General features: G+C 42.8%; 3 protein-coding genes across 3 annotated transcripts in view; 2 read left to right on the top strand and 1 right to left on the bottom strand.

Annotated features, from left to right (window-relative positions):
- Positions 1-2,974: 2,974 nt before the first annotated feature.
- gls2a (glutaminase 2a (liver, mitochondrial)) lies at positions 2,975-12,143 on the top strand. The gene is made up of 18 exons (XM_076041935.1): positions 2,975-3,283; positions 4,171-4,258; positions 4,973-5,094; positions 6,882-7,011; positions 7,095-7,174; positions 7,646-7,809; positions 8,094-8,152; positions 9,452-9,484; positions 9,577-9,635; positions 9,720-9,786; positions 9,891-9,941; positions 10,443-10,619; positions 10,719-10,850; positions 10,943-11,035; positions 11,131-11,192; positions 11,393-11,469; positions 11,554-11,617; positions 11,706-12,143. The coding sequence occupies exons 1-18, from the start codon at positions 3,069-3,071 to the stop codon at positions 11,848-11,850; spliced, it is 1,818 nt and encodes a 605-aa protein (XP_075898050.1). The 5' UTR covers positions 2,975-3,068; the 3' UTR covers positions 11,851-12,143.
- Positions 12,144-13,683: 1,540 nt separating this feature from the next.
- Positions 13,684-15,223, bottom strand: spryd4 (SPRY domain containing 4). Its single transcript, XM_076041936.1, has 2 exons — positions 15,003-15,223; positions 13,684-14,299 (listed from the first exon to the last, which is right to left on the bottom strand). Exons 1-2 carry the CDS (start codon positions 15,133-15,135, stop codon positions 13,758-13,760), a joined length of 675 nt encoding a protein of 224 aa, XP_075898051.1. The 5' UTR covers positions 15,136-15,223; the 3' UTR covers positions 13,684-13,757.
- Positions 15,224-16,276: 1,053 nt separating this feature from the next.
- The window catches only part of LOC142898834 (acid-sensing ion channel 1-like), a 43,133-nt gene continuing 41,025 nt past the window's right edge, over positions 16,277-18,384 (top strand). Inside the window, exon 1 of the mRNA XM_076042075.1 lies at positions 16,277-17,492. Coding sequence (XP_075898190.1) covers positions 17,131-17,492 — 362 coding nt within the window. The 5' untranslated portion in view covers positions 16,277-17,130. The remainder of the gene's footprint in view (positions 17,493-18,384) is intronic.

Raw genomic sequence — 18,384 nt, 5'->3', positions numbered from 1 at the left:
TTTTGATGTTTCCCACCAGACATGGTTCGGTGGCGCGACTGAAGACATGTCTAGATAGCGAATGTGTAATTTAATGTTCTTCACTTAATTCTTAACAACACTTTTTCTTCATGAGCATCACCATAAACGATTAAGAGGCAAAGCAAGAAATTAGCAATAACAAAATAATATTTGAATCCCGTTTGAATTATTAATTGCCAAGCTATTGTTGTTGTTGTTGTTTTTTTTTGCCTCGTCCTTATATATAAAAAAGAAAGGTGGCAAAACATTGTGAAAAGGATATAAAGCACTCCTGCCATGTGAAACTCCTGATAAGTCATTTAAACAGTGAAACTTTATAAAGCACATAGTTATTTGGTCACAGGAAACCATGATAAATGGGAAAACGCAATTAATAAATAAACTCTAAGTGTGTTGCAGAACTCTATTCATGACTGTCTTTCTTCTTTTACGTTTGAGTCAAAACTCTTCTCTTGAAAACTATGACGAGAGAGTGAAAGCCACAATCTGGTCTGTCAGATAGACTACAGTGATAAAAGTTCAACTCAAGTACAAGGTCAACCACGACTAAACATGTTTGGTAAATGCAGCTTTGCGTAATGCTGCTTCAGCCAGTGCCAGCTTTTTAATGGGGAACTGGGCCGCAGCGATGGACCAGCTCTGCAACACAGTAGGTCTTCTGCATTTTGTTTTCACTCAGAAATGGGCCCGTTAGAAGTCTTTCTTTACCAAGTTTTAATACAAAACTGACCACAACCCTTTGACACTGATCCAACACATTTTGATGTTTCAATTTCTGTTTTTGTTTTTTTATCTCAGATAAAAAAAATTAAAAAAAAAGACACACGAACAGAACTATGAACAGACTTTCATCTTGGTGAGTTTGGTGCTGATTAAAGTACTTTTTTTATTTTTTATTTTATTTTTAATAAATCAGAAAACGAAGGGCGAGGGTTAGTTATTCACCTTCACAGTCATCAAGAAAATAAGGCGGTTAGATCTCTGACTGCAGAGGTGGGATCAAATCCCAGCTGGTACCACTTTATCTGAGTGGAAAGCTCTATTAATAGTTGTCACAACATATTTTATAATTTGCCTGCTTGTTTCATGGCGGCGTCTCCGGGGGAGATGGAAAAAAAAACAAAAACATGAACAAGTGTTGGTGGAGATTTGAACCGACAACCTCATGCATGACAGGCAGGCTTCCTGCAGCCTGAGCTATCTGTCCTGCTGAGATCAATTGTCATTTTCTTGCCCTTTTCTCTGACCTTGACCCTTTTTTCAGACGAAAAAAACCAAAGTGTAAAGTCTGACCTTTTTTTTGACATTTTGAACAATGCTGTGATTTTGTGCTCTTTCACCTTCTTTTATTCAAGGAAGAATCATCTGTGTGACTTTCAGCAAAATCCAAGTTGTGACACCAATTTTATGAAAAATAACGAAAAACCAATACATATATACATGTTTTTTTCAGCAAAAGTGATTTTTTTTTTGTGCACTTTTCTCTTTCTCTTATTATATGATGTTGTCTCTGAGGAAAAAAAAAAAAAAAAAGGTGTTGGTTGAGACTAGAACTAACAACCTCATGTACCACCGTCAGGCTTCCTCCAGCTTGAGCTACCTGTCCTGATGAGATGACATTGTATTTTCTTGGTCCTCTCTCTCACTTTGACTTTAAAAGAAAGAAACATTTCTTATGGTGGAGTCCAGGATTCGAACTCTGGTCTCCCACACCAGAGTCAGCTGCCAAACCCACTGGGCTAACCTGCCGAGGTTCCTGAAGACTGTGGAGCAATGATTTCACATTGGCACGTTTCCCTGCTGGACTCTGCAGAGAGAAATACACAGCCAGTCACTTTGTACAAGTGTAACACAACCAAAAAATATCCCTGGCCCTTTTAGAATTGATTTCAAATGGAGTTTGAAAAGAAGGAAGGGGGAGCTAGCTTGTTAGCTAGCTCCACTTACCTGTTTGCTGCTTCCTGTTGATCTCAGTTGAAGGAAATTCCAAATGCTCAGAAGATTGAAATGCTCGGAAATTCGATGGACGCAACGCAAGTTTTGGTTGTTTTAGGTTTGATTTGATTTTTGTTTGCTGTTTAGTTTGGTTTGATTTTGTTTGTTTGTTCACACACACACACACACACACACACACACGCACACGCACACGCGCTCACAGAAACACACACGCACAAGTGTTGTACCTCTGGTCCACGCCGGGTTTCGATCCTGTGACCACTGTATTGGGAGGCACCGTTGCTCCCCACTAGACCGTCTTCAGCGCTGACAACCAGAGAGCTGTGAAGGCCTCAGTGCTTCACCTGACACAGACAAACCCACACTGACAAACACACAGCAGCTACAGGGACAAACACACAAAAGGTAAGACACGTGTTTGTCTCATTGTGGCCTCCGACACATACATACAGGCATTTTTATATTAATTAATTAATTAATTTATTATTTTACTGTCTACCTCATCATTACTGATGTACACGGGTCTTTTGGTTGGTTGTGCATGTGCGTCCTAACAGTTTCCCTGATTTTTACTTGATGTTTTCTAACTTGGAATGGATTGTACTTGACTGTTTTTCTTACGTTTTATTGCACTGGGAGGGAAGCCCAAACCAATTTCGTTGTAGCTACCTGTTGCAATGACAATAAAGTACAAATAAAATTTAAAAATACACAATGTGATATTAATGACTTACAGCATTTTCTTTTCTTTGACATTTGTTAATCCACTTCAAACCAGTGTAGTGCAAGGGAATATACAAGAAGAAGAGCTGAGAACTTGAGGAATCCTCGACCGAAAGTTATGTCTGAAAATATTGAGTGTGTCCCTCCAACCATCTGACGGCCCAAGCATTCGTGTTAGGTTGTTGACCCCGGTCCACGTGTTGTCATGTCACAACCCCGCCCCCTGGAACAGCCCGTCCGTAAAACACCTGCTGCTTTAAAAACACAGACCACTATCCTGGGACACTGACTTTCAATCGCCACTCTAGAGAAGCCACCAGGGGGGAGAGAAACTATTTGCAGGATTCATTCAAGACTAACTTGTCACAATGCACTGCCTGAAGATTCCTAGGACAGTGAACCCGAGAATTCTGCAGCTATTGAAAAATGAGGGGATCGGTACCAGAGGTGGAGCGGAAAACTCTGCCTTGTTCAGAAGGTTGCTGCAACCCGCTCCTCTGCCCTGCTGCAGAGCAGCAACACTGCACATTCACAGAGGCTTCCACGACACAAAGGCCTCAGATGTGGACCCCGAATACGCAAGGTAGGTGACTTCACACTGCCACCTCCACTGACTCACGATTAATATATCAATCATCATAATTCCTTAGAATCAGGTCTTGATGACCAGCTGGCATATTTAGGTGTCAATATGTATTTATTTTTTTCTTATAATTCAACTCAGGCAGTAGTAGTAGCTTCAATAGCGGCAAGTTCAGCATCACTACTTGGTCACAGGTGCTCTTCTGATAAATGACAAGGTCACCTTTATTTTATTTAAAGAAATTAGAAGGTTGATCCATACGAAGCGAGCAGTGAAGCAACTTAACTTTTATGTTACATGTACTGTACACTAAAATCTAATCACAATAAGAAAAATTGCTATATCTTAGTGTATGTTTCCTCAATCCATTGAAAAAGTAAAGTAGTAGTATAAGATCACATATGTGTGAACTTTTTGTTGTTTAACTATGACGACAAAATAAAGAAAATGTTCAAAAAATATTTTATACAGGTGAAATGCACAAAATAATAAATATATAAATAATTATAATAATAATAATCTATTGTTAGTTAGTTGCTGTCTATTCTTAAAAGAACGCCAGTTTTCCATCTCCCGCTGCTTCTTGTCTTAATTCTAAGCTTACCTGTATGGCTGGTTGCAGTCAGTTTGGCCACTTCCTTCATACAAACTGATTATCAAAATTATCAAAAGTATTGTTGGTCTTATAGGTGAAGATTAATCGTATTGGGGGGGAAAAAACACTAAACTTACCATAAATGAGAATTGTTTGCCCACTCACTCCTGTTAAACTTGGATGCTTGCCAACGTTTTCTCCTTTGAAAATGTTGTTGACATGAGAGATGACGCACATGAGCGAGCCCTTAACGCAAAGCTCACAGAACAGTTTGTCTTGTTTGTGTCTATAGAAGCAGACTGATGTCCAGTATGGAGGATCTGCTTTTCTACACTATCACTGAAGGCCAAGATATGGTTCCCCTTCCTCATTTCATCTCAGTGAGTTACCGTTCGTTCATCTCACGCCAAAGACTTCTTGTTCTCAGCTCCACTGACAAACACATGAACGTGATCCTTCACACGCCACACACACCAACATGCACTGGCCCGGTACAGTATCGTGTTTCCTCAAAGCTTGTGTAACCCTGTGTCACAGGACCCAAAAAAACTTGGGGACTATTTATAGAAATAGACACACTTACATAATCCACAGTGAGCAAAAATGAGTCTTCGGTAGTTGCTGTGCACAAACAGATGCTTAGCATGGGAGGATATATTTTTATCGGGGGAAACTACTCATCTGTTCAACATGCCATTGCTACGGTCCTTAAGCTGAAACTTTTGGCTTATGGAAAACATCACACATTTTTTTGTGTAATTTGGCAAATAGATGAACTACACACACACAAACGCAAATGGGCACAGACTTGGATAAAGAGCACCAACCTTGGAGCAGCATGGCTGTGTGTGACTTGCATATTGTTCCTTGATTAAGCGCTGGCCTGTTCTGGAATCTTCCCAAGTCAATCTCATAAAGTTGCACAGTGGGTTTCATTAAGTTCAGCCTCATTCTGTCTATGCACATTTTTATAGTATTGTTGTTGTTTTTTTCCCCCAATTCCACACTGCAGCAACCATTGAACGGCTGTTGTTCATACACAGAGCTAGTCGCCGAGTAATTAACTAAAGCCATGTCTCGGCTCTACCCTACAGGTTTTAAGAAAGACAGGTCTGTTGACCTCTGACCCTCGCCTGCGCAACTTTGTCCGCCAGCTGAGCAAATCCACGCAAGACTCCATTGGGCCGGTCATGATGGACAAGGCACTGTTCAGCAAGTGAGAAAAGCTTTGTTCATTCATGAGGAGCAAACGTCCGACGTTAAGGGTGTCACAATTTCCAAAACTCATGGTATCACAATACCTTGTTAAAAGTTCCTGCTGTTTATTGCACACTGAAAAAGACTGATAGAGGCTTTGAAAAAGTGCAGTCAGCGTTGACTAAACTAGGATTGGCGTGCGAAAGCAACAATATGTAGGACACGGCAGTGTGCATGTCGGTTTTTTGTCGTGCATCTGAAGTTTCACGCACTATCACTTGACTCTCCCTTGCCAGTTGGTGCCCGCTACTTCTGCTCTGCTACCACTGCACTCATTAGGTGTGTGTAAATGTGTGGAGTGGAAGGAATGACGGGCAGACACGAGGCAATGTTAGAATTCCCTCTCTTTCCTTTACAATGGCTGAAAAAAAAAAACTCCTGTTTTTGCAGCAAAGACCTTTCACTTGAACCACCGCATGTCCACGATGACACTGAAACACTTTTTGAACCACAAATTTGATATTACTGATATTACATCATGTTCTGCATCTGTCCGTCCTGCACGAACCCCCGATCGCTACGTCTGGAAATGTTCACCAAAAAACAAAAAAAAAAAAAAAAAGCATGCGGAACTGGATGACAATTTGGCAGGAGACGATGTATTTTGCGGTTACATAAGGGGAGCAGTCTGTGGTCAGCGCTATTTGAGCCGAACTGACTTCTCTGACTGTCAGCTGCCTGTAATAAAACTAAAATGCACTCATGCCAGACAAGGCAGAAAATGTGGCCCTGCGAGGCCGCCCGCTCGGAGGAGACACCTTTTGGCCCGAGCTCCAGAAAACATCTGAGACTGACACACGCAGGCTGCCGTCCAAACAGCATGATCTGAGAAGTTCACCCTGTCCTTCCCATCACCCCCCCACTCCTGCCCTTTTTTTTTTATTGGAGTGAAGGGTTGGATCGTCTATGTAACTGAAGAGACTCAGTCCACTCAGTGCTCAGTTTTCTTTTTTTTTTCTTAAAGAAAAACAAAACATTTTCTTAAAATAGTAGCGTTATTCCTTCCTGGAGAACTCTCTGGAGTTCAGTTATAAATATGCTTGTAGAAACAGAGAGAGCCATCAGTCCCCCATGCCCCCCACCATTTCTTTTTTTTTTTTAGGGATATGAACCGTATAAATAATACAGCCCACCCACTACTTCCCTCTCCTGGTGGCACAAATGCTCATGTCACCATCACTTTGGATTGGATTGCTGCAGTCTGGAGCTTCGAACACAGGGAGAATTAAATTAAATTAATTAAATCCACTCATGGAAATAAATTTGTAATTAATGTTCAGGATCTGCTAATACGGAGAGATTTGTCGTATGGAGTGTTCCTCTTTCTCTTCTGTCCTCTGCCAACGGATATTGTATTTTACCTGCCTTCGTAAAATGAAGGCAGCGAGAAGATAAAAGATATCAAAATTATTAACAAAGGATCAAACCTTTTCAAAATTGGTCAATGTGATCTTATTTGTCTTAATTTGCCCTGCTTTCCTCTGGGTGAGATAAAAGCAGACATTCACTGACATTGATACTAGTGTGGCAACATCATGTGGGCGCCAGAAGTCATACATTAAAAAATGATTGCTTTTTATTGCTTTTCAATGGGAAATGGGAAACAGGTTCCACCATGTCTCTGTCTATCTGTAGGCACTGAACTTTGGAACCATGTTTTGAACATCTTCTCTTGTTTCTCGTGATGTTGTTTTTGATTAGATGTGATTCAAAATGCCACCTGTGTCTGTGTCCGTCCGCTCGCAGGTGCGTGGGCAACAACATCATGCTGCTGACGAAGGCTTTCAAGGAAAAGTTCATCATCCCCAACTTTTCAGAGTTTACGCATCACATCGACGGAATGTACGACATCGCTCTGCGGCAGGAAGTGGGACAGGTAGGTGGAGCTGGCGCAGAGTGAGAGTTTGTTGGCTCGTCACGGCCCCGCCTCACCGTCTGCCTGATGCTGTTTTGCTGCAGGTGGCTGATTACATCCCGCAGCTGGCCAAGTTCAGCCCTGATCTCTGGGGGGTTTCTCTGTGCACCATTGACGGCCAGAGGTACGGTGATATCGACGGAAGAATTCAGGTCACTGGGCCAGACAGTAATTTGAACTCCTATTTAGAACCCATCTATGGGTCTAGTCTTACACACAAGGATTTAAAGTGTGAAATCTCACAGGTTCATTGTAAAAGCTCCAGGCCGTGAAAACTAAGCTGTAAAAGCTTAGTTTTCAACTGGTCGGAAGAAGACCTGACAAATTCCTTTGGAATGCAGCCTCATTTTCCGTATTGTATTTAATCTAACATATCAGGTGAACAATAATTCTTACTGATTTATTTTTATATTCTGTTAATATTTCATGATTTGAGGCAAGGAGATTATTATTATAGAAAATATTTGGAGTCCTGCAAAGAATATTGTGCAAAGTATCCTGTGTGTTGTCATTCCTGAAACGCCCACCCTGTGCATTTCCTTCACAAATTGTTTTGCTTCGTTGTTGTTGTGCGTCCCCGCTTCTTTGTCCACAGACACTCTGTGGGTGACACCAAGGTCCCCTTCTGTCTGCAGTCGTGTGTGAAGCCGCTGGAGTACGCCATCGCCGTCAACGACCTGGGCAGCGAGCTCACTCACCACTTTGTGGGCAAAGAGCCCAGCGGATTCAGGTTCAACAAACTCTCGCTTAACGAAGACGGTGAGCGTTAGGCGTTGTTCAGACACATTACTGAAAGAGAGGGTTGCTTTATATCAACACAGCTGTTGACCATTACATCACCTCACCTTTGTCACTACTGGGCTATTGCTCGCTCCCACCTGAGCCACTCAGGATTAGTGGTGTGTTCAGGTTATTACGCGGGAAGACCATTTGGACTTCCCTTTATGAAATATCCCCATAATCCTATTTATTTATTTAATAACAGTTTATTGCCTCAGTGGTTAGGGGCAATTTGTGATAACGTGTCTCTGGCTCTTGTGCAGATAAGCCACACAACCCGATGGTGAATGCCGGAGCCATTGTCATCAGTTCGCTACTCAAGGTAAAATCGCCAGAAATAAATGTTAATGTTTATTAAATGTAATAGTTTTCGTGTCAACAACGCTCGCCACAAACTTGAAAATCCGTTGCCATTGAAAAAGCATCCAAAAGCAAAAAAAAATGGAAATGAAATGTCATCATTAACAAATGTAGGCTTTATTGTTCAGCTCAGACATTACTGACTATGCCTGTTTTTTGTGACTGTGCTACACAACATTCCTTATACTCATATTTTGTATACTGATTACTGTAAAATATGGAGCACCATTTGTCGCGTAAATGACAGAACTAGTCACTTATGGAGCCAGTTCAAACGACGACAGATCTCGTCCTTATCTGGTGTTTGACGATTTGCGTCATTTTACTGCTCTGCCCAAACTTTTGTTTTTGTGCAATCTGGGCTTGTTTGTGCTCACTGACAAACTCCTAAAGCAAGGTTCCCAGCTCTCAGATAGGGAACCTGCGTCACGGCTGGCCAATCGGCGCCCATCTAATAGTTATGAGTCATCAAGTAACTGGCTGTCAGTCCCTCTGTGAGCTTTGGCCATAAAGTAAAGACGAGTAGAAGTGGAGTTTGATCAGGCATGGCTCTCTGTTTTCCCTCTGCGGGGTTCTTCAGAGAGCCTCCCAGCTGACTGCAGTGATATTCTGGGTCACTTGTCATATATATCGGTCAGACTTGGCGCAGTGGGAGGTTCCCTGACAACAGGGGCGTGAGCGTCACTGGCCACTCAGAGGCCTCAGAGCTGAAGGTGTGTCAGCTGCCCTCTCTTGTGTTTTTAGATGCGGATGTAGGTTTTGTATACATATTATATGCAAGCTACAAATTGAAAATGTGAAAAAAAAAAATGTTTTACGTTCCTAGAAAAGTTCAGGTCTAGGTCTTGATGTGAGCAGCTTTTCTTGAAAAAGTTGAAAAAGTCCCAGTTTATGGGTTTTGCTTGAAGAAGTAGCTGAGAGAGGAACTCCCTGGAGAGAAATAAAACCTTATTGAGGTTTAGCCTCAGGTCGTCCCTTCGTCTCACAATAATACTTGATAAAACCTTCAACCTTTTAGAGGAAGAATCATTAAATATGAATGTGAGCGGCATCACTGGTTGCTAACTTTGCAACTTGATTCCCAGCTGGTCTGTGAAGTTCAAGCACAGCCATAAACAGGCCCTGGCATGCACATTTTCCCATGCGGGAACAGGCACCGCACATATTGTACCTTGACACAGACCCAAGAGTGGTCACAGGCTACGGAAACACTGCCACCTAGTGTACATGAACTCACTGACTGTTTCATTCCTGTCAACAGCCTCTTTCCAATAAGGCGGAGAGGTTTGATTACGTAAGTCAATAATTTTTCTGTTATGCAACTTTTAAATTTAGCCTTTTTAAAAGATTTGTCGCCTTTAAATGCGTGTCTGTGGTCCTCGACAGGTGATGGAGTTCTTAAAAAAATTGTCCGGAGCGGAGTATGTCGGCTTTTGCAATGCAACGTGAGTACGGTGCCCAAGAAAACACAGTCACACTGCCCTGTGTCACATAACTTATGACCTAAAACAACCTCTCTTGTGCCCTAGTTTCCAGTCAGAGAAGGAGACCGGTGACAGGAATTATGCAATTGGGTATTACCTCAAAGAGAAGAAGGTGAGTCTCCGGGCTGTTTCAGTTTTCTACCAGATGGTATGAAGTGCTTGAGTGAGACTTGAGTTGAGGTCACATTTTCAGGGAAATGATGTATTTTCTTGCAGTGCTTCCCTGATAATGTGGACATGATGGCTGCCCTGGACTTCTATTTTCAGGTAAGACCATCTTCTAAAAAAAAATTTTCTTTTTCTTTGAAGAACCCAGTGGATATGTGAACTTTTGAGAGGCGGTGCACCCTATTTTTCTCTATTTAGTCTCCTTGGCTCACTTATTCCCCCCTCCCCCCTTCCCACACACACACACACACACACACACACACACACACACACACACACACACACACACTGTTGACAAGATCTCACTAGGTTAGATGAGACATGATACATTTTGAGAAAAGGTCGGAACATTTTAGGTCAGGTTTGCATAACCTTTATACTGAAGCCTGTTGTTGGCCAGTTTCCAGTCTGTCGGTCCGGTTGTCGCAGCGACAACCAACTGCTGACCGCATTCTGCTTTTTATTTTGCATTGGTGTCCCACATCTTGTCGGGAAAAAAAATATACAATCCATACATTTCCCAAAGACTCTCTCTTGTCAACCTCAGCTCAAACACACCAGAGTGATCTCCCTCTTTGCTTGGCTTTCCCCTTCCTCCAGTTGTGCTCCATCGAGGTGAACTGTGAGTCAGGAAGTGTGATGGCTGCCACTCTTGCCAACGGAGGCATTTGTCCGATCACAGGCGAGCGCGTGCTGAGCAGCGAAGCCGTCCGCAACACCCTGAGCCTCATGCACTCCTGTGGCATGTATGACTTCTCGGGACAGTTTGCCTTCCATGTGAGTCTATGGGAGCTCTTGGTCCAGTGGCGTAGAGCCATCGCTCATCCCCAAGGCTCTAAGTCTAAGTTTTGTGTTTTTCTTTTTCTTCTGGTTTAGGTTGGTTTGCCGGCCAAATCTGGCGTTTCTGGTGCTGTTTTGATGGTAGTGCCAAATGTTATGGGGATGATGTGTTGGTCGCCACCTTTGGATCGGCTTGGGAACAGCGTCCGTGGCATTCATTTTTGTCAGGTCAGGAGTCCCTCAAGCTTTACATGCTTTCCACCTTAAACTTTATATCTCTGTGTCTTCGGGAATCTTACTCACACATTTTCATTCACTAGGATCTCGTGTCTTATTTCAACTTCCACAACTACGACAACCTGAGGCACTGTGCAAAGAAGCACGACCCCCGAAGAAAATCCAACGGCGACCAGGTAAATTGTTAGTTGTAAAGGGTTCAGCTTAAAAATAATCTGAATTGCTACAGAAGTGGTAATGCTGACTTTTTTTTTTTTTTTTAATCAATTAGAACACATCATCTGTAAAACTGATGTTTGCTGCCCACAACGGTGACATCGCCACACTGACGAGGTAAGAAAGAGTGAATGCCACGTAAGCATTCATAACATGTTAATCGGAAATTGTGCCCTTCAAAATAATCCACACATGACGACGAGAAGACAAAACAGGATAGTTTTCAAGTTTAAGAGGAAACCAAAAGCGTGCCTGAACCAATCAGGAAGTGCTCAGCAGTATGTGAACACCATGTCCTCCTCTGATCTTTCCTCCAGACTCGCCCTTTCACATGTGAACATGGAGCAGAGGGACTACAGCTCTCGCACAGCGCTTCACATCGCCGCTGCAGAAGGTGACACTTGATCGCCACGCATACTTCCCTGAAATAGCCCCCACCATGTTATTTAAACATGAAATATTACTTGTTGTCTCCCAGGTCATGTTGAAGCTGTTATCTTTCTGACTGACGTGTGTAAAGTGAATCCCTACATGAAAGACAGGTATGGAAACCAGCCATTTCTAACAGAGGTGACTTGGGACTGAAAACTCTGCAATTTGTCAACATTTTGCATGTTTACTGTCCATCAGGTGGGGCAACGCACCCATAGATGACGCCGTACAGTTCAACCAAGAAGTCGTTGTTGCCATCCTGCAAAAGTACCAGCATGTGTACGACTCTCTGTGCGACGCAGAGGAGCAGAAGACCGTCCAGACGGCGAAGAGCATAGTTTGAGCTACCGGGGATGGGAGGAGTTTATGGAGATTAATGTGAATGTGTGACTGACAGAGAAGATACAGGGCGACGTGAGCAATGGTTGAATGAGTGTTGCTTAAAGGTCTGTTTAGTAGAACTTAGCATACATCTAATGGCAAGAAAGGATGTTGCAAATAATGTGAATGTCAGTCCTTGTTTCAGATTTCCTGCTCAATCTCTGGTCAGGGCAGAGTTACATTCTGGATATTTGTAGATATGATGTGATGTCCAAAAATAGCCGCACTTTTTGTAAATACAAACGCTTCTTTTTTTTACGAATGAAAACACACATTATTTCTGTGTCTGACTGTACCTTACAAAAAAAGATACACATTTATTTTCTATCGTATTTTGTGCTGCTGGATCTCTTTAATGTGTCACACTTGGCCTTTATAATATAGAGAAAGATTTTAAAATATCAGTATTTAAACGGTTGGAGAGCTTTTCAGTGCACGTTAAAATGTCATTTGTTTTAGCAGCATCAAGTAAGACTGTATGTACAAAGCATTGTTTATAGCAAAGCCACGTGAATGTATTTCAAAGAGATGATTTATTGCAATAGTTTCACCTTAGAAGAAAAAAGGGTAATACTCAGATGTAGATAATATGTAGCACTTATTTATGAAGATATGTTTTAATGAAATGTATATATTTTTTCATCTTTTCCTTAATTGTTTAAGTATGAACAATTACTCCAAAAATTCCCGTATCTCCTTAGAATACTGTGGAATTACTGGTTGTATTGTGCTGATAGACCAAGAGGTTTACTGCTGCTACCTATGTCCTAGTGTTTTATTGTTGTTTCTTGTAGAGACGTTTCTGGTGCTTTACTCATGTAAGGTTTATGTTTAATTAAAATTAAAATTGTAAAGCATTGATAAAGCTTTTGTTTGTATGAAGGTTTATCACTTACTTCGCCAAAAAAGCTGAATTTAATTCAACGCGCCGTTTCTAATGAAGAGGCAGAAAAGAAATTATATCTATACATATGAAAAAAAAATTATAAGTGATCATACTAGTTAGACGGAAAGTTTTATTTGCAACAACAAAAAAAGAAAACATTTTCCTCTTGGAACATGTTTTTTGTTCTTTATAAAGGACATTACAATTGACAATTAAATACCACTTACTAAATTCAGCTAATTACAGTCGGAGTTATAATAGTAGCAGTGTAACATTTTATATGTTGATTACATGTAAATATTGATTTCATTTTTCATTTAGATGAACATGTGGAAAAACTTTTATTTTACTTTCACTTAAAACACACTTTTATGCACTTTAACCATATGTTAATTGTAATTTTAAAAAAAAGTTGAAGCCTTGTCATTTATTTTTGTCAAACAACACATTGTGAAATTTGAGAATTAACAAAGTATGGTGATTAATAACTTGGCATTACTGTTGGTATATAGATCAAAAACTGTTGATCGATTGAAATGAGTAGCACCACAAGTTAAGGATCATGCATAACGATGCCCACAACCAGGAACTCACGAGATCAGAGGCAGCGATTGTATCTGCATTGCCATTGTGTCTCTGCTCAAACCGAGGCGACAACAACACTTGGCAGTAAATGTTTGAAATAAGAAAAACAAAACAAAACAAAATGCACATTTGGCAAAATGAGACGTAAACATAGACAGAATAATGCATGAGAAGTGCTTCTGGAACCCTGAATGACACGTTATAGTATAAAGTTGCATTGTTAAGAGTTGAGAAAATAGACAACATCAACCATGTAGAATTAACCAACTGCATTTGTTCCGTTACTGATTCCCACATACTGTAAATATTGCTTTTTCTTTTGCATTGCATTGACGCTGCATACAAGCACTAGGCTTCTCGAGGCAATCACAATCATCGCTGTCACGGTTCATCCTGCTTCACTTCAGGCCTTCAGGCTCCTCCAGACCCGAATGTGTGAGCAGCTCTCCATCCCAAAGTCCAAAAGCAGGGCACAGGGGACCCTTGAAGTTTGCCCTGACCGTGTGAATCACCGCAGGTTTTCCTATGTCCACCAGACTGAGGACACCTGCTTCATAGTCAAGCAGGATGCCCAATCGATCTGGTTTACCCACCAGAGTCACTGGGACAATCTTATTATTGGTCATGGTGAACCACTTGCGCTGGGCGAAGCCAAACACCCAGGACGAGCTGTTGGTGCCAACACAGTCCTCCCGGGACATCATGGCTTCGGCCACACCGAGGCGGAACTCTTGAGATTTTTTGACCGTCACCTCCCAATAATGTCGTCCGCTGCTGATCTTCTCGTCCCCAAACACGACAGCCCAGTCGCGGAAACGTTGCGGGTTATCTTGTACGTGGCTGGGGTCCAGGCCTAGGATGCGGTAGATGATGCCTGTGTTTTTCTTGAACAGGTCGAGACTGCTGTGAGCCGTTCGCTCATCAAGCTTAAACTGCAGGCCTACAGAGAAAAAGACAGTGTAGTTGTGATTTTTTTTTTTAATCAAGCGTCTCCAAAACTGGCTTATTGTCGTCATCATCATCGGCTTCTAGCGCGTGAAGAACCCCAAAACTAGGGCTTAACGCTAACCCGATTGCCATACAAGTCTATGGGGGTCAAAGGTCAACTTTGTCCTAGAGACGTGGGGCCACTTACTACTTACTTAAACAATCCACCAGAAAAACTGAAAAATATCATAATGGCAATGGCAAAGTTGTCAGCTTTGGAGTCCCTCCCCACCCCCCAAATGGCCAAAAATGATTTCCCATAAAAGATGTCAACTGATTGTGATAATAGAGCTCCCATGCTTTACGATGATACCTCACATGTCCATTTCTACTGAATCATTTTGGAGAAAATCCACCTCAACATAGACATAATGATTCGCTGAATTCTATATGTTGACAAGTGTTGGGATAAGCACAGCCATCTAGCGGCCAAATTGCGGAATTTCTTTTTAAGGTGGCCCCCGAAACCTAAGAAGTACCGCGGCGAATGTCGCGCCAACGTCAGCGTCGTATCAGTGAAAGTTGAGCCGGAGGTATGAAAACCATAAACTGCAGACAATAAGCTGCCACCCGTCCTGGTGCCCCACTGACTTCACCTTGCTGCAAGCGCAGCAGCTCAAACCTCTTCCGCTAAACAACAAGCTACGTTCACTTACCGTTCGCCGTCGACGTGGCTGCGTAGCATCTCCTCGCCAGCAGACTGGCAGCCGGACTTTCAGAACGCGACAGAGGACAGACTGTCCGTCCCGCCAGGCGACACAGACGAGCAGCACTTACGGACAACGCCATGTTTTTCTTTGCCTCGGCGGCTCACATGCTGCGAGTTCTTCGGCTTATCGCTTCACTTCCGTCGGTAAGTTCTGCTGTCCTCTGCAGGCACGGAGGAGAACTTACGCAGACCAATGGCTAAGGCGCATCAGCACCACGGATAGCAGTCCAACCTGCAAACAAACAAAAAACATAATAATAATAATAAACTAAAAACTAAAATAGAATTAGAAAATAAAAATATATGTGAAGCTGCTGATCAGGTTTGAGGCCACATGGATTCCATTAGTGAATTAGATAGGACCAAAAAAAAAAAAGAAGAAAAGTGACCTCACTCATTGAATAACAATGTCAAGCTTGCTTTTATCACAGTTTGGATCATTCATTCATTCATTCATTCATTCATTCATCTTCTATACCCGCTTATTCCTATTGAGGGTCACAGGGGTCTGCTGGAGCCTATCCCAGCTGTCTTAGGGCGAAGGCAGGGGACACCCTGGACAAGTTGCCAGTTCATCGCAGGGCACAGTTTGGATCGCTAATGCAAAAACATGCAATAAGTAAATTAATGTGCATTTATTTGTTCACATATAATCGTTGGTGAAATGTATAATAAAAATGTATCTTTTGGTTGAGCAAATAAAGTAGCTGCATACTTATCAACAGTGCTGAAATTGATTTTTTTTTTTTTTTTATTTATTTTTTTTTACTTGATGATATTTAAGACTAATTAAAGTTTCATGGAAAATAATAAATGTTTCCACCAAGATAACTTCCTAAGAACCAACAAAGGAACTTCCCTGAACACAAAACTCGCCCCCACTGGTCATCTCAAGAAATGTAGGTTTAAACTTGAATCAATATTAACCACAACGTTCTACAAAATGCCGTGATGAAATCAGTGTTAATTGCATTTGTAGGTGTTCTTTCAAAAAAAAACTGTTTTTATTCTGTGCATTCGATTGTGCTAACTGTTGCTGCAAAGAAAATATCACCTTAGGGGCAACAAAGACTTCAAATAATGAATCGATCGATCATGAAATTTAATACGGGCTTTCTTTTTAGTCTCACAGACCATCGCAATATTCTTTATTTCCTACATTTGAAGTTGCACCCTGGGAAATACGGCAGTGCCTTGTTGTTGTTGTTGTTGTTGTTGTTTTTTTAAAGCTAGACTCTTGAGATGGACACAATATCAGAAATCCTGACCCTTTCCTTTACATGATCGACCCCATGTGAGACACACTACTTTATGAAAGTCTTCCTCCAAATGGCCAGTGTCGTGCTTTAATGGCGCACACTAAAAGTCCCTGCAGGCTCCCCTCCACCTCCCCTCCTGCCCTCCCTCCTCCTCTCGCTGTGAAACTACAAGAAGTCGCAGGTGAACGGCAGAGCGTCAGTCGGATTCCCTCCGCCGACGACCACAACCGCTCCTGCCGCTGCCGCTGCTGCTGCTGCTGCCGCTGCCGCTGGCAGGCTCACGACTCGAATGCCGGACATTCCTTCCCGAACGGCCACAGACAAGATCCCGGGAGGCGGCGGTGGGAACGGACGCGCTCGACGCTGCGCGCCGCAGAAACTCTCCTTAGTTGAACCGAAAGAAGTGTCGCCTGGGTGGGGGGGGGGGGGGATCCGAGGATGGCGCGCGCTCCGCTCGACTTGTGATCGCCGGGCGACTTGGTCGACCCTCCCGCCGCTTTTGCCGCAAAACGCCGATGTAGCGCAGTTGACCCACGTTTAATGCCATGTGTGTCGGCGACCTTTTGTTACCACGCCTTATGAGAAATGTATTACTTATTCATTCAATCCTCGCTCGCCTAACCCGTTTCTCTCCCTCTTTGAAAGAGCCCACAGTGTTTTGCCCTCAGTCTGCCTGAGCGATGGCGACACAGCCCAAAGTCAAAAGGTGGTTATCCGCGCGCGCTTGCACCTGTTCGGACTGCACACCGGGGCACGCATGAGCACCGCGGCGGTTTGAATCTGCTTTCTGAGTCCGACATTCGAAACTGAGCGACGATGGACCTCAAAGTGGAACCCGAAGAAATGGACGCCACGCAGCCGGCGCCCATTGAAGTTTTCGCGCACTCCTCCACCCTGCACGGCATCTCCCACATCTTCACGTACGAGAAGTTCTGCGTCAAGCGCTGCCTGTGGGTGGTGTTTTTCCTGGGGTCCCTCACCTTCCTGCTGTACGTGTGCGTGGACCGCATCCACTTCTACCTCGAGTATCCGCACGTCACCAAACTGGATGAGGTCACGACCCGAGTCATGACGTTCCCGTCCGTCACCTTCTGCAACCTGAACGCGTTCCGCTTCAGCCGGGTGACCCGCAACGACCTGTACCACGCAGGGGAGCTGCTGGCGCTGCTGAACCAGAGGTGAGTAGCAGCAGCAAAGTGGATCAAATGAAACCAAAATCTGCTATAATTTTTTTTTTTATACTGCCCATAACTATATATGTATATTTTTTCATTTGATTTATTTTTTGTAAAATTGGGTTACAATGTGCAATATTACATTGCGCATCGAACATTAGTGTTGAAGCAGCTGCAATTAATGGTATAAGATGTCCCCAAGCACACACACTCAAATACGCACGTTTCAAATTAAAGCATTGTACTTTTAATTTTCCATTTTCTGCCACGCTCTGTTATCCAATGCATTAGAATTGCTGCTCTGCTGACTTAAATGGCCACATTTCACCTTGCACCTTGGTGTTCAATGACAGATCCAAAAGACTAAAGAGATGAAAGTCTTTCAGCATTATCACCTGGTTGATATCTTTGCCTCAGGACAGCCAAATGTAGCTTAGATGTTTCCCTTGTGTCTTTGAAGGTTCTTTACGTGTATTCAGCCCATAATTCATGTAAATTGAAGCAACATCTCGAAAGTTTTTGTCGGTGAATGCGATTGAATGTACCTTGCCTGACCTTGCCTTGCGAGTGTTGGGATATCTCTCTTAAGGCATAAGCCAACCTCACAACTATGAGTGCAGTATATGGATACAATAGGCATTAAGAGGGGGGATAAAATACATGCTGTAATTTAGGTTGCAATAGTGTGTCCTCAAGGCTTTATGAAAAACTTCAAGTTTGCCTCACTGACTCAAGGAGCTCTGATCGCCTCCACCTCGTTAAGTCGAGTGCTTGAAAAGCAGGATTTGGCATTCTCAAATTAGCTCAGGCGCAATCAGCAGACACCTGTTGGCTTGTCGATGCAGCTGAGGGGCCTTGATACTGCAGCTTCACATATAGGGTGCACGCCTGGGTA

This window comes from Nelusetta ayraudi, unplaced genomic scaffold, assembly GCF_046127955.1.
Source record: "Nelusetta ayraudi isolate G7.1 ecotype Tasmania unplaced genomic scaffold, CSIRO-AGI_Nayr_v1 ptg000070l, whole genome shotgun sequence".
NCBI classification, from domain to species: domain Eukaryota; kingdom Metazoa; phylum Chordata; class Actinopteri; order Tetraodontiformes; family Monacanthidae; genus Nelusetta; species Nelusetta ayraudi.
Note: the sequence above shows the minus strand (reverse complement) of the source record. Positions and strands in the feature narration are given on the sequence as shown.

Bases quoted from the DNA above. Each gene is read 5' to 3' on its own strand.
- gls2a (XM_076041935.1), top strand. From the start codon at position 3,069: ATGCACTGCCTGAAGATTCCTAGGACAGTGAACCCGAGAATTCTGCAG. The intron at 9,636-9,719 runs GTGAGTACGGTG...CTTGTGCCCTAG, and splicing joins GTCGGCTTTTGCAATGCAAC to TTTCCAGTCAGAGAAGGAGA. The intron at 9,942-10,442 runs GTAAGACCATCT...CCCTTCCTCCAG, and splicing joins CCCTGGACTTCTATTTTCAG to TTGTGCTCCATCGAGGTGAA.
- spryd4 (XM_076041936.1), bottom strand. From the start codon at position 15,135: ATGGCGTTGTCCGTAAGTGCTGCTCGTCTGTGTCGCCTGGCGGGACGG. The intron at 14,300-15,002 runs GTAAGTGAACGT...TTTTCTCTGTAG, and splicing joins AGCCACGTCGACGGCGAACG to GCCTGCAGTTTAAGCTTGAT.